The sequence below is a fragment of the Thermobia domestica genome, chromosome 4, assembly GCF_964235325.1.
Source record: "Thermobia domestica chromosome 4, izTheDome1.hap1.1, whole genome shotgun sequence".
NCBI lineage: Eukaryota > Metazoa > Arthropoda > Insecta > Zygentoma > Lepismatidae > Thermobia > Thermobia domestica.
In genome coordinates, this window is record NC_137457.1 from 12,704,838 (window position 1) to 12,727,268 (window position 22,431).

The 22,431-nt window shown below is 32.3% G+C and overlaps 1 protein-coding gene and 1 long non-coding RNA gene across 3 annotated transcripts in view; one reads left to right on the forward strand and one right to left on the reverse strand.

Moving 5' to 3' along the window:
• Positions 1-19,525, reverse strand: part of LOC145683725 (uncharacterized) — a 32,252-nt gene extending 12,727 nt beyond the window's left edge. The window contains exon 1 of the long non-coding RNA XR_014131170.1: positions 18,416-19,525. This is a non-coding gene — a long non-coding RNA (uncharacterized LOC145683725). The remainder of the gene's footprint in view (positions 1-18,415) is intronic.
• LOC145683724 (uncharacterized) overlaps positions 1-22,431 on the forward strand; it is a 154,835-nt gene that overhangs the window by 26,749 nt on the left and 105,655 nt on the right. For both annotated transcript variants that reach the window (XM_081755195.1, XM_081755196.1), the window contains 4 exons: positions 2,109-2,144; positions 10,737-10,805; positions 15,075-15,110; positions 15,726-15,779. In XM_081755195.1, the coding sequence (XP_081611321.1) occupies positions 2,109-2,144; positions 10,737-10,805; positions 15,075-15,110; positions 15,726-15,779 (195 nt within the window). The remainder of the gene's footprint in view (positions 1-2,108; positions 2,145-10,736; positions 10,806-15,074; positions 15,111-15,725; positions 15,780-22,431) is intronic.

Consider the following 22,431-nt stretch of genomic DNA (forward strand, 5'->3'; position numbering starts at 1 on the left):
TTATAACAAAGAATATAAAGAAATTTAGAATTAAAGGGGGCAAAATGAAAGGATTGTACAAAGAGAGACATGGGCTATAGAGCATTCGAGAAAGGACAGAGATATTAAAGAACTCATTAAGAAAAGTAGAGGTGAAAACATACAGAAAACGAGGAAAGAGAATTCTAGAAGTGATTAAGAAAATAAGAAATGAGAAGGACATAAAAGATAAAGATAAAGGACTAGTGTATGAAGTGAAATGTAAGAAATGTAATATATATATTGGAGAAACAGGAACAAAGCTCAAAGAAAGAGCAAAACAACATAAGGATGACGTGAGACAAACGGGAAAATTATGCTATATATAAACATGTAAAAGAATCAGGACTTGATATAGATTTGCAAGGAATACAAGGTTTAGAAAAAGAGAATAGAACTTTAATAAAAAAAATATGAAGAAGGAAAACGATTAGGAGAAAAAAAGAGAAACATTATTGAATTAGAAAGAATGGACTTCAAATTTGTGAATAGTGGGATAGGATATTAGAAAGAATTGAAGAAGAAAAATTCACAGATATTGGGAAATTTAAGTGATATTTGAGAATAAGAGGAAAAGAAAGAGAAAAATGATAATAATAGTCATATATATATATATATATATATATATATATATATATATATATATATATATATATATATATATTAGTAGAAAAGTTATAATATAACATTTTAAAATGAAACGGTAAATTATACCAATATCGTATTGTTACATAATGTAAATTTAAAATTATATAATAAGCAATAATTATAATTGTATATCATCAATTTAATACTATGATGTCTCTTTTACCTACATTAATATGAACATTAATACGAACACATTAAGGTCTGAGGAAGATAACGTTACGTTATGGAAACTGTTACGAAATACTTTACTTTTAATAAAGAAATGCATACCTGGTCAGAAAAAACATTAATGACGTACAAGTTTTGAATTATAATTAAGTTTTGATTCTATTGTTTTTATAAATCATGATCGTTTGACAATAACGGAAAACAATTTACAGTATGAACAAGATTATGTTTATTGTTGACCGTTGTAATTACATTACAAATTGCAGATTTACTTATCAATATAACAATATGTCACTCGTAAACACTTTTTACCTGTCGTTCAATATATGGTTGAAATATTAACTGCATTCTTTTACATGCACTTTTAGTCAAATCTGCTACACTACAATATACACTTTCCGCTAGGGTTTAAAGTATTTCTAATCCCAGACAAAACTTTAGTTATGACAAGCCCAATTTCGGTTCTCATAACTGAAGAAAGAAGAGATTTTTATAAGAGCAATAACATATGTTCCTTTATAATATGTTGATACAATATAATATATATATATATATATATTAAGATCCAAAGCTCCATTATGATGTTCACACATTAAGAACATGTATATAAACATATTAAGAACAAGTATTTAAAAATGTGGGTCTAAATTCTGAAACTTAATCATTTAGATAATAATTTATAAATTCATATTCACATTATATAGGAACAGTTATATTTCCTCTTAATAAAATCTCTAATTTTTTTAGTTACGACAGACGAATTTGGTTTGACGTAGGTAGATTCACGTATGATTTTTGAAAGAATTTAAATACCAGAGGAAAATGTGGACACTTTATATTTCAAAGACTGTAGCAGCATTTGGTTTGAAAGCCATGTAAAGGAATGCAGTTAAAATTTCTGCCGTTTATTGGAATGACATTTCAAAAAAAATATATATAAAAAATGGCAAAATCAGAGATCTCACGTATCACTCTACTATTATTAGCATATGTTCCTTGCTTATATGTTTTTAGCATATGGTATTTCGTGAGCTCTTAATCAGGCTCATCATATTAAAGAAAAACAGGGAACAATATAATATTTTGTCCGATGCAGGAGACATTAAAAGATGGTGTTTTCTTCCAAACTTAAATAATTGGTGATAACGGAAGTCTATTTTTGTTTTTTATAGCAAGATCTAATAACTTATAAGCAGTGGCGCTGTATGCATCAGAAAGTAATGATTAAATATAAATTCTGTAATTAATTATTAATAATATCTTTCTCTTGCTAGTAACGTATCACATCACCATCAAGCATTTTACAAGTGGTAAGTATGTAACTAATATATGCTGGGCTAGACAACAGTAAACAGTTTACAGTTAAGATAACAGTAAAAGTATCTTTAAAGTTCCGTAGTGATTATTTGTAATTAGTCTACTAGTTGAGGATATTTAATGTCCTTTCTTTAGAAAACGAACAACTAATTTTATGCCCATCAAACTTCAAGATTTAATGTAGCATTCAAACAAGTTCTTCATTGACTTCTATCCTTAACAACTAGATCCATTTCATATTTATTATTTTTATACCTATTTCACTACAATCCTTTTAAAACTGTATTTGGATTTGAGCCTACGTGTTCATAATTGCAATATTCCGATTTGGCATATTCTTGAAATTTTGAAACTGTATCTACTTTCTTTCATCCTAGCTACATGATCCGTAAACCTAAGCCTTTTAGACTTAATAACAATGACATTGTTAAGAACAAGATCTTAAGACGAATATTCGGACTCAACAAGAACGGGAAAGGGGAATGGTGGAAACATCAAAACGAGGAACTACATAATTTATACTGTTTACCAAATAGTGTTAGAGTCATCAAGTCTAGAAGCCTCAGCTGGGCAGGTCATCCAGCCAGGATGGAAGAAAGTAGGAACATTTTAACTTCTTTGATAAATCACGTTCTGAAACTGACTGAAGTAAAAAAAAAAACTAGTTAAGTTAGGGAAGGTATATTAAAATTAATCCTTGCTTCTATCTTAATAGAGTGTTCACAGAAAATCTTGATTTGTGATTTCTGTATCATATAATTTCGTAAATAAAAATATTTAATCGAAGAATTTGTTGTGATTATCGTAATTAAGACAATTTGGAAAAACTTCTTCCTATTACATATAATTGCTTAAAAAAGCATATAAAGATTGAACAAATGTTCAAATGACCCGAGTTAAACAGTAGATAGTCGTTACTAAGTTATCGGAATATAAATTCATTTCTTAAAAGATAATTCAAATACCGAATGTTGCCCAAAGAGTTCTTAGAATAACTAATTGTCATAATTCTTTGAAAAACAAAAGAATGCCTAGAGTAACGTGCTAAAGAGTAAATGTTGAAATTATATCTAGAATAAATAACTACTATGATAGAAATATGGAAATGAAATATTTGTGTGAATATTTTTCGTTACTTTTCAGAATATTAAATAACAGTTGCAACTCTGATTCTAGTTCAGAAAAACAACATTTGAAATGTTCTTCCTATGACTAATAATTGTTTGCATAAAACATTTAATGTTAAAGAGTTAAACTAAGTTATTAAATAAAGGTGTTGTAATATGAATACTGTTTAAATTAACGGACATATTATTCTATAATTTATGATTTGTATGAAAGTACGTAAAAACCTTTGAATCCACCTTTGAACCTTTGAAACCTTTGAATTATAATACTTCTATTTAACTTTATATATCAAGTAATTTTTAAATGTGAAATAACCACTTGTATCTTCCTAACATTTGAAAGAATTGCATAAAACACATAAATAATTATATGCATCCACACTTAAACAATAAACATTTGAACAATAAACCTTTGAGAGTAAAACAATTTATCGTATAATTTGTTTGCTGAGAAACGTTTATCCTAGTAATTAACATAATAAACATATCTTTTAAAATATTACTCTTAGTAACAACAAATATTGAAACACATCTTTCAATCAAAAATACACCCTCAAAGTTTATTTGAATAAACAAAAGACCAATAATGTGCATAGGTAATAGTTATATGGGTAATTGTTGGATTAAAAGTATAATCTTCGGATATATATTTGCTTTCAAACAGCATTAGCAAATAACCTTTGAATAGAATGCAATTGCTCAAAATTTTATTTCAGATACAAATATTTGTTCAACTAGTAATACAAATTCTTGTTCTTAGTACACAAAACTTAAACACAATTGACAATGATAAGTATGGAAACGCATTAATTTCCAAATATAATTATATGTTAGTAAGATTAAAATCGTCTTTAAGCACACTACGAAGTGTCACGCGAGGAGCAAGACATGCTATGAAAGATGCGTTATATGAAGTTCTTCAACAGATACTCATATCAAATAATATTGAATCTTAGATGAATCTTTTAATCTTTCCCTACATAACGCTTTGTATGGCTCCACCTTCTGTTAAAGCCAAAAATCTTACTACATAGGTGAAACAGAGAATTAAACGATGGACAAATTGTTGGTGCGATGATGCAACAAACCAATCACATTTGAAGGAAAGCACATACAAACACAACTAAAGTACTAACAAATAATCCAATGGGATCTTAATCATGCACATAGAGATTAAAGGTGCAGATGGAGACGTACAATGTAACAGCTCGCCTTCTTTTTTCCGAAGATCCTTAGTCCCAACAGGTGCCGCTACATTGAAAGCTTTAAAGGAGAAACATCCTGCACATCCTTGCGGATTTGCGCCATGTGACATAGCAGATTTTAATACTAGTGTTAATAGAGTCACATCTAATGAATTTTTGAAAGCGCTTAAATCCTTACCTTCTAGTTCTGCAGGAGATATAAAAAACATGCGCCCTTCAATTCTCAATTTAATACTTTACAATACACAAGGTTCAAAAGATCACCTAATTAAGTTTATATGTTAGTTTTTATTTAAGATTATGTCAGGACATATGCCTAAAGTATTAAGACCAATATTCTTTGGATCATCTGTAATAGCACTAAGAAAGAAAAGTAGAGTATTAGACCCATTGCAGTAGGGAATATGTGGAGAAGATATTACAACCTCTATTTAGATTTCTGTCTCCACACTAAGTTGAAGTGGGGATTCTATATGGAACCGAAACAGCAGGGCATACGGCAAGCATATATTATTCTTACCCTCACCAGAAAAGTAAAGCTTTCTTAAAAACTGATTTCAGGAATGCATTTAATGAGATAGATAGGAACGTAATGCTATCAGTCGTAAAAAAAATCCCGTCTATCAATTCCTATGTTCATCAGAATTATATTCAGTCCAGCAATTTATATTATGGCAAACACATCATTATTTCACAAAGAGGAGTACAGTAGAGAGATCCTTTAAGTCCAGCAGATTGTGGAAACCTTACAGTCCATTGTCAATAACACCAACACAGATTTGAATGTTTGGTACTTAGATGATATAACCATATCTGGAGAACCGGATAAAGTATTAAATACATTAAAATGATCTATGCACAGGCAATTACAGTTGGTTTATATCTTAATTTTTCGAAATGTGAAGTTAGCTTTCCTGGAACAATGAAAGAGCATATGCATCCAGTCTTTATTTATTTATTTATTTATTTATTTATTGAAACAGAACACAACAGGTATTATACCCAATTACAGTGTTCATCTTTCATGAAATAATATATTTACAATTTCCCTTTTAAACCTTGTGAGGCAATCAGCGTAAATATCTATATTATTTGTAATTTTTAAGAGTCTGTTGTAGGTTGCACTAATCCTCCATGTTGGCGACTTATTTAGGATATTAGTCCTTGCTTTTGCACAATAAAATAAGTTATAGTTTTCTGGACGTGTTTTCCTGCCTGGAACGCTTATTTGAAAGCTCGAAAGCAATTCGTTGCAGTCTAACTTATTATTAAGTACCTTGTACAAAAATATCATGTCAGATAACGTTCTTCTTTGTTTGAGGGTTAGAGTTTTAAAATTCCTATTTAATGAATTAGTGTTTTCAGTTCTTGGGAAAATGTTTGTTTCCTTATATACAAGATATCTAAGAAATTTGGACTGGATTTTTTCTATTTTTAGTGAGTTAATTTTTGTATCTGGGTTCCATACAAGCGTCGCGTATTCCAGTTTGGATCGAACGTAAGTTTGATACAATTTATGAAGTGTAGCAGGTTTACGAAACTCCCTACTAATTCTTAGAATAAACCCAAGATTTCTGTTCGCTTCATTTATTATGTTATCAATATGAGGTTCAAATGTAAATTTCGTATCATACATTACTCCTAAATCATTGACAGTACTTACAACGGGTAGTTGAGTTTCACTAATTGAATATTTAAATTGCACTGGTATTTTACGTTTTGTAATACTCATGATTTTACATTTACTAATATTTACATTCAAAAAATTACTTTGACACCATTGCACCACTGAATTTATGTCTTGTTGAAGTTGATTACAGTCATTTATGGAATTTATACATCTAAAAAGTTTGAGATCATCGGCATACAACAATTTGTGGGAATACGTTATACATCTAGGAAGATCATTTATAAATATTACAAATAGTAGTGGACCCAAATTTGACCCTTGTGGAACACCAGATAGTTGTAAGTATTCGGTTGACTTGTATCCCTTATATACAACGAACTGCCTTCGGTCTCTCAAATACGATTCGAACAGCCCAATTAACTCTGCGGAGAAGTTAAATTGACGAAGTTTCTCTATTAGTACCTTGTGATTTACTCTATCAAATGCTTTCGCAAAATCGGTGTAGATAATATCTACTTGACCACCTTGATCTAGGGTTCTTGCTACAAAATTGTTAAGAACACTGAGATTTGTGACTGTCGATCTACCCTGGACGAAACCATGCTGGTATTCTGAAATTGATAGTTTTATGTGATTTTCAATCCGTTTATAAATAATAGATTCAAAAACTTTAGCAAAAGTACTCAATATTGATACAGGCCTATAATTTTGAATATCTTTACCATTATTAGACTTAGGAATGGGACAGACTTTTGTTATTTTCCATTTACTGGGGAATTTACAAGTAGAAATAATTAGATTGAATAAAATATAGAGTGGAAGTAGAAAGTGTTCTTCACATCCCTTTATTATATAATCTGGAATACCATCAGGTCCTATCGTTCCTTTCCCCTTCAGTTTTCTTATTGCTTTTTTAATTTCAGTCATCTCAATTTTTAGAATCCTTAATTTGTCCAGTGTCTCATATGAGCTGTTACTATTATTACTGCTATCCATGATATCTTCGTTATTATAGACTGACTGAAAATATGTAGCAAATGAATTTGCAATCTCGTCATTACTAACTAATTCTTGGCTATTGTATGTCAGCATGTTACAATTAAGGTGTTGGGTCTTAGTTTTAACAAAAGTCCAGAGCTGGGAAGGATCAGTTTGTAACGTGTTTTCTGTATTCGCAACGAAGTTACTGTATTCTGTTCTAATTTCTTTTTTAAGTTCATTTCGTAACTTCTTAAATTCTAGGAAGTGATAAGCTATATTTCTGCTATTCTGCTTAATTGCCCTGTGGTGATGGGCTTTTGTTTTTATTTTCCTAATTATATTCTTAGTAAACCAAAACGGGTACTTTCTATTTACCTCTTTTTTGAGAGGAATGCACTTATCAAAAATATTACATATTGTATTATAAAATGATTCTGTAGCCGTATCAACCTCAGAATAACAGCTAAGGAATGTCCAGTCAATATTTTGAAGTTCAGAATAGAGTTGCCTAAAATTAGCTTTTCTAAAATTATATGTGCTGATATTACTTTTTTTGTTTATACCTAATAATTTGCTTAATTTTACTGTTATGGATAATGCTGGGTGGTACACATCCTCCTTAACTAAAGGAAATATGTCCCTAGTGACTGTTACGCTGTCTAAGTTCGAAAGTACTAAATCTAAAGTTTTCCCAAGATTATTCCTAATATTATTAAAAGATGCTATATTGTACAGCGACATAAAATTATGTAAGCATTGATATTTGGATGAGGTATTCAAAAAATTAAAATCTGTGCCTGTGATTTCTGGTAAGTTAAAATCACCAAATAAGAGGATAGTGCAACCTGGCTGACATTTTGACTCTATACCTTGAAAAACCTCTTCATACTGCTCTACCTTTGAATTAGGTACAAAATATACAATACAAACATATATGGTCATTTTATCAGTTGTAATCTTTGTTAATATACAATCCGTACTTATTTCAGAGCAGTCTATAGCAAATATTTTATATTTTTTCAGCACAGCTAGTAACACTCCCCCTCCCCTTTGTTTCCCTGTTTCTTTTAGATTTCTATCACATCTAAACACTGAATATCTGTCATCAAAGAGTTCTGTGTCATAGTTGTCGCTTTTCAGCCACGTTTCACTTATTCCAATTATATCATAGTGAGGTACCTCTGGGCATTCAATTAATGACTCCTCCAAACGCTTACCTCCTAGAAACGGCTGTCTCAACAGCATCATGAAAAATTTATTTATTGAAAGATCGCCAAATTGGAGATGTATTTCACACTGTCATTAATCTCTGCACATTCTGCATTGTATTAATTAAGAACACTAATACTACTCCAAGATTACTATATTTTCTGCGAAGTTCACCTTTGATAACACCATAAAATCTTTTTAAGAATTTAAATCTATCCTAAATTGCTTCCTTGAAGATAACAAATGGCCTGAAGCTTCTCTGCCACTTGATTTTGTAAGTCGGCGTTCGACGAGTCATAGATTTGGCTATTTCTGCTTTCTTAGCATCATTCTATAGTTCCCGGTGTCTAATACAATCACTTCTCCAACAGGATATAAGTTTGCACATCGATTCTGAAGTTAAAGATTGCTCTTCCATTTGGTCATTGCCAGTTGCCTCTCAATTACCCCAATAAAGTACCAAAGCAATCAAAGCGGCAAGGACCTATTTTCAAATCACATTTCTCCATTTCACTACAGTATTCGGATAGCCTAGAAGACACAGCTGAATTAATTGCTGCATCATCCATAAAAACAGGAGCTTGACTTGAGCTTTGCCTTTATTCCCTCTAGGCCTTCATCTCAGTAATGAGAGTTTTCGAATAGCAGTTCCGTTAGGGTTTACAGCAAATATTTATAATTCTCATAAATATCGGGCATGTAAGTTGCCAGTAGATAAATAAGGACTGTATGAACTCGCTTGCATAAAAGTAGAGGAAAATATCCCCGGGCACAAAAGTGTCAATAACATTATAGTGAGAGATTCATTTCAGCAGGTATACCAGCAATAAGGGAGCCAAATGAATATAGTACAACAGATGTTAAAAGACCATACAGGATGACCTTAATACCATGGAAGAGAGGGAAATCATTGATTTGTGATTTTACATATACCGGCACATTCGCCCATTTTAACCTTCCTTTCTTCTCACTCCAAGTAAGCAATGCAGCAAATGGAAAAGAAACAGGTAAAAGAAGAAAATTGAGTAACGTAACACAGAAGGACCAATTTGTAACCATTGCCATAGAATCCAGTGGATCGTGGGGCAAAGAAAGCCTCAACTTCATAAAATGAGTAGGTAAACGCATCAGCCATTTGATGATACAGCAAGTACCTTCCTAATTCAAAGAATAAATATGAAGAGGTAATGTAGTCTCTATATTGGAAACCGCAGTCAGATAAAGAACTACACGAGAATTTCATGCTTCAAAAGATCTTCCGTTATATATATATATATATATATATATATATATATATATATATATATATATATATGCTAGAAAAAGAAAAGTTTGGTTTATGTCTGACAATTAGATTTTTTAATATTATTTGTTTTATCAAAATATGTTTTTCCTTGTATTTTTCTTTCATTGTCTTAGCCTTAATATATTCTTGTTCTCGTTTATTTACTAGTCACGGACACACAGTACATTTCGTTATTGTTGTTATGTATTTGTATGCTGTTTTTTCTTTTATTCTTTGTTTTTAATTTTCAACTGTCATTTCCTGTTAAAAATGTCAATATGATCTGCTGATAATCTCATCAGTAACTACTGATGTAAGTGAATCGTTGTGCATAGATGAACTTGTGAAAAGAAATTGGAAATAATTTAAAACATTTGAATTCAATGTAATATAAATAATGTATTTTATTCCAATATTCTTTCGTAATAGGAATTCCGCTTTTGTATATTTTTATCACACTAAACAATTCGTAAGTTGAATAAGGTATAAATATTGAACTAATGTCACAAATTGTAAATAATTCTACAAATAATATTTTCAGCAACAAATCAATCTTTAACCAAATATGCACATAAAGTAAAAATTGGTAATAAAAGATAAGTTTTAAGAGTTCTACCTAATTCCAGCTTTTCGATAGTCTGATATGACAGACAATTTATTTTAATCTGGTTTGAATAGTAATATTCAGTATTGTTCTTGTATAACTTGTTGACTTAGTTGGGTTTCAATCATATACGCGCTGACTCAAGACAACACATTGATGTTATTCATTAAGATTTTCAGCTTGATTTCTAGTTTAATAATTAGTATAGTATGATGTTTGTCCTGATACTTAACATACTTTACATGATTTATTTCTGACTTAGTAACATCAATGTGTGTTATCACCGTTAATCCAGAAATACCTTGATATGAAAATGTTTGGTGAGTCTAAAAGTATTATATTTTAAAGTAGAACAACTTTAATCAGTTTTATTTTGCAGAACTTTGGAAATTAATAAGTTATTTAATCTTCTGTAAGCAGCAGCATATGTTTACTACATAGTAACAATAGTGATAGTAAATTCTGTAAGTTGTACATGAAAAATGAAGGAATAATAGGTACAATATAATACACTGACTTACTTAAATACTGTTTAATATTTCAGTGGATCCAACTGAAATTCATCGTTATGCCAACCGCTTAGCACAGGATACAATGAAGAAGAAATTGAATAGTAAGTAATAGATTTGTATGCCCGAAATATTACTTCAAAATAGCATTTTGTAAAATAGTGTCTAATTCCAAATTCGTACTTATATATTTAATTATATATCGAGGATGGTGAATGCGAACAGATTCAAGAGCGGGGATAGGATTAGATACCGTCTGAGTGGAGAAATTTCTGTAAAAGTAATCATTAAATGATTCAACTACGTGTGGTCTCCAGCAACAATGCTGTGAGCATAGTTGAGTTCTTGGGTATACTAGTCTAACTTCATATACTAAGGATACTACGTATACATAGCCATACTGGTCACTTGGTAAAAAATAGGTTTCAATCCGAAGAGCTTTAATAAAATTTAATTAGCAATTTGACGGGTTTGACTATAGGCAGAGCAGAAACCAATGAAAAGAATATGTGACATTCACTACGTCTTACGAAAGTCTTTCCACGAAGGGCATGCAGCGAATTGAAGAAGGAACTTAAGATTGACAACTCACTTTTCATAATGCATTTTAAAATCTAATAAAAATAAAATTAATACATTTATTTTCATAAAATATTAACTTAGATTTTAACGTCAGACATTTTATATTCGGACGTTATTAACTTACATGATGACATTAACTTAAATAAAGAGAAACCAGATGATTTGAAATCACATACTTATCAACGAAGATTTCATTATTGGATGTGTTGAAAACATTTACACTCAGCATCATTACTAATCTCCTCAGTTGGGAGATCATTGTCTTTCCAACTTTCTCAAGAATGCATTGGTCTCTACTTTAGTCAATCTCAGACACGTGAGTGGCGAATGTTTTCATAGAAAACTGTAATATATACAAAAGATTGTTACAACGTCATGAGATGTGTACAAATGATTCTAATCCTCAACCTGTAAACTTGGCTATAGTAGTCAGTTCTTTGTTTCTATGTAAGTACATCTCTGACTCACCTTGTCCATGTTTATTTGTGTCATATTTCTAGCTAGTATTACATGTTCTACAATAAATTACTATAGGTATGTATTGAATTATCTCATTCAGGAAAAGTATATTTGGTATTTCATTCAATATCGAATTGAACTTGTCTATTTACAGTAATTAGTAGATACTTAGATGTACGAGGTGCTACGCAAAATATTCGAGGAAGCAATTGTAAAAATAAGAAAACTGTACACACGTCCCAATAATCTCCATCGACTTAAAAATAGTCCTCACCGCCATAGACAAAAGAATCACCGATATTCCCACTTTGGAAGCACTCCTTCAATCCGCAGGGTGAAAAGTGTTCAGGCCCTACTGCGATTCTGCTTGGGTGTCTTCAATGGAGTCACAACGTCGACTTTTCAACGAAGTTTCATCTTCGGGAACAGATAGAAGTCGCAGGAGGCGAGGTCTGGGAAGAAGGGAGTGTAGTGACAAGTTACCATGTTGTTTTTGACCAGGAAGTCTCTCACAGCAAGCCAGGTATGCGCGGGAACATTGTCATGGCGCAACAATAACTCGTTTGCCACTGTTCTGGCCGTTTTCACCGAGCATCTTTCCCTGAGTGTCTTCGAAACCTCGTAGTGAAACGTCCCTTTGATATTCTTACCAGGTGGAACAAACTCCTTATACACGATTCTCTATCATTTGAAAATATAATCAGCATCGAATTGATGTTGATGAGAACTTGTCGAGTTTTTTTTTTTTTCGGTCTTGAAGAGGATGGTTTCCTAAATTGTGATGATTGCTGCTTCGTTTGCGGGTCATAAGAATAGATCCAAGAATCATTTGTAATGACTGTGGATAAGAAGTTTGGACACTCTCAAACTCTTTGATGGAGCTCAGTGGTTTGAATCTTGAGTTTTGTTTGGTCTATACTGAGAAGCTGAGGGACAAACTTCGCTGCAATTCGTCTCATGTTCAGTTCGTCTAATATAATTCGTTGACATGTACTGTACGACAGTCGAAAACTGTTACAAATATCTCGAATTGTCTGTCTTCGCGAATCAAATAACACATTTTCATGATCATTTCGGGAGTTGGACATGTTGATTGTCGACCAGAATGTTTGTCATCTTCCATAGATTCGCGGTCTTCTTTGATACATTTTTGCTTGCCACTCAAATGTTCTTACTTGACTGAGTTCACTCTAATTAAATGCTATTTTCAGCATGTGGTTTGCTTCGGCTGGAGTTTTCTTCAACTTGACACAGAACTACCTGTAAATCTTTTGCTTCTGAACATCAACCATTTGACAAATTGCAGAAGCACTGAAACACATTCTGACATGCACAATTACAACTCACAATTGAATGTGCCAAATGTAAGCAGCTTTGAGGTGCAGTACCTAATGCCAGCACCTCAAGATACCTAGTAGCGCAATATCGTACTGCTACTGGTTTGCCCAGAAAAAATCTAGGGTATCTTCAGTAGAACCTCGTAAGGCATACATGGATGTATTAATTTCCCCTAGTTTATTGCGGAATCTTTAACCCTTCAGTACACGGGTTGTTCCTGAGAAGCTCGCAGCAAGCAGTAGAATATATTATTCTGTGTTTTCAATAGTTGAAAGACATGTACTATTGTGTCCTCAGTGTACCTTCCTTTGCGATTGCCGAGAGTCAATTGCTCATATTTCTATAGTTCGTACTTGAGTTGTCTTTGAACGGGAAGGTATCGTTTTTGTTGTGTGCCTGTCAGGCACTATCCGTGTGCTCGCAAAACAAAAAAATCATTGAAAATTGCGATGGGACACTCGTAATTTGTGTTTTGTAGACAATGTCAAAGAAATTGACTGTAGAGGAAACGAGAAATTTGACCAAAAACTCGTCGGAATTGTATTTTTCGGACGATGATTTAGACTATGACGCCACTTTTCAACATGCTGATTCTCATAACAGTGAAACTGAGCTTCAAAATTGCCCATCTTTCTTACGTTATGAAGAAAGGAAGAAGCGTTACTTTCGTGAATGCACCAGCATGACAAAATTGACAGTGAAACTGTGATATTAGAAAATCTAAAATTATAAGATTTTACGACAGGACGAAGGGACGGGTAGATGCGGCAAATGCAGATGTGCGCAGAATATGACATAAGTAGAAATGTACGCAAATCGCCACTGTGTTTTCGCTATATACTGATAAACACTTCTGGAATAAACGCCTATATTGTGTTTCGATTTAATACTAATTATAAGAACTCTATATGAAGAAGATAGTTTGTCAAAAACTTAGGACTAGGTCACGGAATAAATGAGGGGACGAGTTATCTGCCGCGGCACATCAGAAACCCGCTGGAAGACTATCTGATTTTATATCAGAACAAAAGGAAGATACACTGTAAGGAAAAAGATGGAGATGCTGCAAGTGCAAAAAAGTGGAACGTGTTTTTTTTTTCTTGTAAGGTGCAATAAAATAGCTGTGCCTCAAACACTGTGCATGTTATGCACGGAATGAATTGAGAACAATTTGTATGGGTGAAAATCACTCGTTTTTGACCAGCGGTTCAAACACTATACTGCACACTTATGAACCTCAATATGTTGGTTTATGTTAACACACATTATTCTTAATATTTCTTGCGTGCAATCTGATGTCATTTCTCAGAAGTCGTAACTTTACGGCGTAAGATTTGATTGGTTAATAACAATTAATATTAACCGTTATTAATAAAGTAAAACAAATATGTTTAATAAATTTCGGAAAAGAACATAAAAATATCGAGTTTCATGTTTTGAACTTTATATATCAACAAGTAACATAGTATCATTTGAAACATAAAGATATTTTATTTAAAATGTCTTTTATATATGTTTAACTTAATTATATTTTGTGGTGTGTTTTCTAAAGTAGAAGATAACTTCCCGGCAGAAATCAACGAATGATTTAAATCAACAAATTGGCATTACTAAATTGTCAAATATATCTCTCCAACTGTCATATTCATTTTACCATTGGTTTAGATATATATTTCTCTACTCTGCCTCACCTCTAATCTATAGTTGAGATAAATATGTCGATGAGTTCTCGCTTCTTTTCTTTCAGACTTTAGTTTTATATTTTTCTTACATAGCTATTCAAAACTGTGTTGTAAGGATCGCCAAATAATCATCATTTTATTATTAAAAAGTATAGATTTTTGTTCTATTTGCGATGTTAATATATGTTATTGGAACTATGTACTGCCATTTATTCGTAAGTATATCATATAAGCTTAATAGAAAAGTTTGTTCCCTGGACAGAACATTAAAAGTATTAAATATAAAAGTGATTATTTTTTTTTCTTTTTCAGTGCGCGTAGTGGTAAAGAAAAGAAGACCACCAGGTGGTAAGTGAAGATTTAACTAAAATTGATTCGAGAATGTATATTTTTCTTGTCAGACGGTGTGGTGGCTCACGAGGAAAGCCTCATTAATATACATGACACTCTTATCTTTGTAACGCAAGGGAAGAAAATGTGTAAGTAAATTTTCTTCCTATGTCTTTAAGTGATGCAAACCTCTTGAGCCATTAGTTGCAATTATTGATTTCGCCAAACACTTTGACTGCATAAGATTCATTAAACATTTGTTTGAATCATAAGAAAATATAATCTTTGTTAACAACTTGTAAAGACCAATTGTTTTGTTAGTGGAATGATATTTTGTTAGTGGTGATAGTCTGTTTTCGAAGGGCACAAGACAAATAACATAATTTAAATGTTGTTTATTTCACTTATATTTAAAACACTGGAAATTTTTGAGAAATAACACAGGTAAACTTGACTAGAAAAGACCTTATGAAACTTAAGACGTTAGTTTTTTTAGGTTGTTATGGAAAGTGAAGGAAAATTTGACAAAATATCCATTTTTTAAGAAATGTAATAATGCAGTACTAGCATTTAAACTTGTACTTATTTGAACATACAGAACATACATTTGCAATAATTATTAATGTATTTTAGATACGGGTGAAGACTCTGTCAGAGTAATAAGACACAAACCAAAGCAGAAAAATAGTAAGTAATGATAATGTTATTATAACAAATGTAAAATAATATTTTTTTAAAAAAAGCGTTGAAAATATACTTAAGTTAAATAGTGTTACTGAAGTATTGCATGCATTGTAAAACCGAGGGTTCTTCTATTTCTACTATTTTAGAAATTATCTACATAAATTGAAGGGTTGGAAATCGGTGATCAGAAGAAAGCAGTACAGTATCCTGCTTTTCGTTCATTGTTATAGTGGCTATCGAAACTATTTATGTGTTAGCAAGTAACAATATATAATAGATTTTTTATCTTTTGCAATTATCAGAGTACTGCAATGAGGAACAAGTCGACTGTGATATTAGAACTAAGCCATTGATAGTTTATGAATTAATTGTTTGTATTGAGAGACTCCTGCATGATTACATAGTAAAACACTTATGATTGTAATAGTTTCCCTATTCAAATAACAGACATTTTCGCTTGTAACTACCCGGGTTTAAGGATTTGCATTAACTTATTACCCTCCAATTGGAGAACCCTACGGTGAAGGTACAAAACCCACTTTATTCAAGAATATACAGTATACCTTATGATTGACAGACACTTAATGAAATTTGTAAGAAAAGTAAAACTAATCACTATAAACAGTTGACATCGAAATTGAAAAATTTGCAATATCAAATTAATATCATCTTAAGAAGGAATATAATCTGAAGACAATTATTTATTTTTTACTAGCCATATAAGTATAGGTAATAAATACCAAAAACTGAAAGTCTTTTTTTTTTACAAATCACAATGATTCAAAAATGAAAAATTTTATGAAAATCGTAATGCGAATATCCTGTGTCTGTGTTGCAACAATGTTTAAACATCTGAAATTTTGGGAGATAAACCTGCTGTGGAAATATTGTTTCTGATTTACCTATAAGGAAATCTACAAGACGTTACAATTACACTATAAACGAGAAGACTCCATCAGCTAAATAATTGTACTATAAACACGAAATAGTTGATACGATGTAAATGCATAAACTGTTCAGTCTATTGAGTCACTATTTTATAAGGTTGCTTTTACAAAAGATGTTTATTGACAAGAACGCTTTTTGATTCAAGAAACTTATTGCTGTATGTTTTACAACTTATTTGTTCCACTAGGACAGAGCTTCTCAACCTGGTTGTCGCAGAGGTCGTGACAGGGTTTCATTGAAGTCGTGAAGATAAGCGGAAGAGATAAATATAATTAGAATCTAATACCGGAAATAGTTTTAAGTATTGAGTTTTGCTCTAATAGTAACAACTAAAAATAGGTCAACTAAACATTTTTAAGAGGTGCAGAGTTGTTTAAAAACGAATTTGAATTAAAAAGGTGCGATATGAAACTAATGAGAATGGAATATTGAAATACCGCAAAAATACAAATGCAACAAAACCTGAATATTGAAATACAATCAATATTGAAAGCTAATGAGATACCTGAGCATGGTGTGATTTCGCTAGTGCTCAATGTCCGGTTCAATTTTCGTGACGCACATTATCAAGTCATTTTTAACTGATACACGATTTCGTGTCTTTATTTTAATGTTTACTATGTGTAACGCTCCTGTTCCCTTGGAGAACAACCCAACATAGAATTCAGATTTTAAAAAATCCGATTCCAATCCAGTAAACCCAGGAAGACGGAACTAGTAGTGCGAAGACCTCAACCGTCCTCCAGTGGTGTGACGACTAATTATATTTATTCATTAAACCCAATATTTCTCTTCTAAGAGAACACAGAAATCAATATAATAATTCAGAAAATATTAACACAAGAACAATTCAATTTCCAATAACAATTTTATTAAATAACCAAAAAGAGGGCTGTGTATATGCACCAATGCGTTAGATTGACGCATATACACAATCGTAAACAACCAACAAATTAATTATTTAAAATTAAATATATATAACCAACAATAATTTATAATAAATAGTTGAAGATATAATAAGTCTAATCCTTCTCTGTGATTTGTTTCTTTATACAAAATCTAGTTCTCTTTCTTAATACTTTCTTTTTCCAATTGCAACCAAAGTCCAGATTAACTAGCTATATAGCAAATAATCGTTTGAAGAAGCTCATTTGCTGTATAACATTCTCAAAAATGAATTTCAATAAAGTTATATCCAATTTTTATTCAATCTAGAATTTCATTTTTAAAGTCAAATCAAATTATCTAGCTTTAGATTAACAAGTTGTTTAATGTCTTTAAATCCAAGAAAAAGTTACTTTCTGAATACCCTAGTAACATTATTTATCTATTCACAATATTGAGAAGTAATCGGATCTTAAATTAATTCTCTATAATCACCTTTCGGAAACGTCAATGTAAGAGTTGTCGTAATCGATAAGCTGAAGGATCTAACAACGAGACTTAAATACTAGTGAAAAGGAAAAAGTAAAGAAAAAATTTTATAGTAATAAAAATTTTTCCTTTAAAGAAGAATACTCGATTGTAATAATTACTATTCAATTCAAAAAAGAATTCCAAAATCATTTCAGTTAAAAAATAATGGAATGATAATGCGAAGCGGAATGCAAAACGAGTTCTACTTAAGACAACCTTCACATACGAGAACTGAACACCACACATTTACTACCAAAAAATATTCATTCACTCACCTCGCAGAATAATTCTCTCCGTCTTTTAAACTACCTCCTGTTTTAACTCGTTTGGCAGCTTCTATGGACTTTTCACTGACTTTGCTCCTTATTCACGCTCTCAGGACAAAATTTGATTTGAATGCCTTCGACTACTACTTTGAACAAGGAATGTCTAAGCACCGGGGAGTAATAGCCTAGTTTCAGGTCTAAATTAATAAAAGACAATTGGAACTTTAGAAAGGAAATGGCTACTTCAACTGATTCTTCAAATTTTTAGACTTTCACTTTTACAAACATGCTACCACTGAGCCACTATGCAAATGCCATTTAAAAATAATACACGAAAGGCAAAAGACCATTTGATTGAAGTTATAAGATCGTTATTTTTAGGCATTTACAAGCCCACTAAACAAGATCTCTATTCACTCGGATTGAGCATGCGACCACTGAGCCACTATGAAAGTTCAAATGTACGAAAAAGTTACGGAAGGCTATATGCATTTGACAGGCCTTAACAACCGATTAACTATACTTTCACAAGCCTTCTGACTAGAACTTTAGTTCTCACAATTACTAGTATGCTACCACTAGGCCACTAATGAAAAGAATATTAATAAAAATCTGAAAAAGAGACCGAAGGCTACAGACATTCAATAGGTCTCTAAAACCCGGGTTAACTATAACTTACGAGCCTTCTGAATGGACGTCTTTGTTCTTTCAAGAAAGTGAGCATGCAACCACTGAGCCACTATGAAAACTAATATTAATGAGAACGTTACAGAAGGCTATAGCCATTGAATAAGGCCTTAGTAATACTAAATAAAGAGATAACAATCCTTCTGATAACGGACCTGTTTGTCCCACCATTCAGTGACTCATTCAACACTTCTTTTCACCGTTTTTTTTTTAAATAATGCACTATCAGTTTCACTCCCGAACATTGAAACTAAATTTTCAATGTAGAAAAGGTTGATATTCTTTCCCTTATTCCGCGGCATTCAAAAAAAAATGTTCTTTTCACTTTCATTCCACCCAACATGTACTGCTAACACCATGCCAGCGAAACAAGCAGACCATTACGACCACATGAAGAAAGGAGTTCCTCACTCTACTTCGAACCTGAACCGTAAGACGTGTTTCTTCCTACCACACCGTCCCAGGTTGCCGGAGCCAGAAACCACGCCTCTTACGACCCGCGCACAATCTCCCGCAACGACTCTTACATTGGCGCTGCCTCTATACTCTTTACTTACAGCAGATTTCAGATGAGAAGCGGCATGGCCTTGAGTTGGCTTTACGCGGCGTCCAATTGGCTTTGAGCGGTGTTGACAATTCGCGACAAGCAGTTCTGCAATCTGACTTCTCGCGCTACTGCGAATCTTGACAATAGCAGAGGCGCTTATTAGAAATATTGTATTAGCACATTAACTGCTCACTTTACGAAGTAGAGAAAAGAATTACGAACACATACGTGAAAACTACATCTTTTTATGACAACTGGTTGTCATGATACACGCTTTGAAAGGTTTCCATATAAAACAATTAGTAAAACGAGCTTTGAGTCCAGTCTAATTTCCAGTGGATTTTTCTTCGATTTGGAAATGGAACTCAACTTTTATTAAAGGATAATCAGGGGTGTAACCAACAGGTTGTTCTAGGGGAACATTACTTTCAGGGGGAGGAAAGCTTTTCACACATTAAAAACAGAACAAATGACCTCTTTCAGAATATGAAAGCATTTTAACTCACCATGTATACTATACACATATTATGTTTTCTCGATGCTACCTTAACAAAAGACGGATCTTGACAGTACTGAAGTTGTAAAGCGGATTGTAAGAGATAAATCAATAAGCTATTCATAAGAAAACAAATGCTGTTTCTAGCAGTCTGTTTATCCGACTTTGTGTTTATGTAGGTTAAAATACTAAAAGGAAAAAACTCGAAAAAATATCAACTCAGATATTATTATGCAATAATATAGTAGTGAGAGATCCTGGGGGGACTGAGGGAGCCAGGGCCCCTCATTTTATTTGTAAATGTGCAATATTAGGCATAATTTGAATGCAATTTGTCTTAAAATCATCATATATGCTTTCTGCATCTGAATGCACCCCCCCCCCCCAATTTACAGAGAAATCAGCGTCCTTGTAATTAGGTACAGTAACTGTATTGATGATTTTTTCTTTTTTAAAAAATCTTATTTTATTATAAACGTTCCTAATTTGCATTAACTATTAAATAAGTTTACTAAACATATACTAGATGAACCTCATTTCGGGGCTGGAAATAGTTTGGAAAGTCAAGGCCCTCTTTTCCCCCGTTTCTACACCCTTGAGAATAGTAAGCGATCGAATTAAATAACAAGCCTCTGCAATTTGATTCATATATATATATATATATATATATATATATATATATATATATATATATATATATATATATATATATTTGATTCCCGGCGGGAGCTCATGTGGAAGAACAGAAGGTATGGGACATTCGTAATATTGTTTTGAAATTGCCTTCATGCAAGATTCTTCCTTATTCGACAGAAGAAACGCAGTATGATTTTTTTCTTCGTTTCAATACCTTACGTATGTGTGGCCAATTACGTACTCCTTCTTTACTCCTCTAGCAGGGATGCAAAAGCACCAGGCGTCTGAGTGGTGTCATAAATTATTGTAACCCAAAACAAACTCGACCATATCGTGTTGCTTACGAATCAGATGGATTGTTGTTGTGAGACCTACATCAAGTATAAGAGTATGTTATTATAGGAACAGACATGGAAGCAAAGGAGCTGATTGTGTGTGTAGGAATGCAACTTCTCTTCTTCTAGCATAAACAGAATTCATCAGTGTCTAGGTTGCTTTCTTTCGTGGTAGTTCATTTGTTCTCCAAAATTATAGTTGACAATGTCTTTAAGGAAACCGAGCACAAGTGTGGAATTTTCTTAAAAAAAAAAAAAAAAAAAAGTGCTACGAAGTGAAGCTCGAAGAATTATTTTTTGTGTTTACAATTTTTGGAACTCATAATAAAAAATTTACAAGAGTCAGATTCAGACACGGGCGAAATATTAATTGACATATACGATAGTGAAAGTAGTGTTGAAGACGAACGTTTAGCAGTTCCACTGGAATAAGTTAATAGGTAGGTTATTCAGTTGCTATATATACTTCTAGGATACACAGCCAAAATCTTTGAGTTTGCTGGAATAGTATATTTACATTGTGAATAATGTTGCCAATGTATGTGTAATAATCTCAACTAGAGGAAGAGCGAGAAGGGAAAGGGGAGTCCGAAATCCGGCAACACCGCGCGGAATATCGCACAGCATTGGCTACTGCCCGTGATGCTTTACATCTGAAAAACACAATAAAAAAAAATACAAGCAAATTAAAATTACTTAAGCGTTAGATTTTTTAAATACATATTGTTAGGATATTAATCCTTCTGTTAAAACTTAAGTATAGCTATTCTTTATTTCTTATTTATTTTTCTTCTTTTCGTGAAAAACCATCCTAAAGAAGAGAAAAAGAAAACAATCGCCGTAGGATGGTTTCTTTGCATATGGAATGAAAAGTACTTTCGCACAGGTACGGTGTAGCAAATTGAATTATCATGTTTAAAGCATCAGATACCAGACCAGAATATCCTTCTCTCCTCTTCAGCCAGAACTTCTCCAAGTCTTCGTTACAGAAAACCAGTTGCAAGGACTTGTCGCACAATAATCCTATTACTTGGTCAAGAAGATCAGGGCTTAGATCAGATACTTCGATGGTCTCTTCAATGAAGGGATTTAATATCCATCGTGAATCAGCATTTCCATCGAAGGAAAGATGTTAATGTTTTCACTATATACAAGAAATTGATTTTACTGTTATAGAAACGAATGGATATTGTGAGATCTCCGCAATAAGTATATGAAAAATCCCACGCAATCTTATTACAAACCAGAAGTTGTAAGAGGGTTGCTGGCAGGAGGATATGATAAAATTTGGTCTTGAAAGCAGTTAGGTTGAGAACCACTGCAC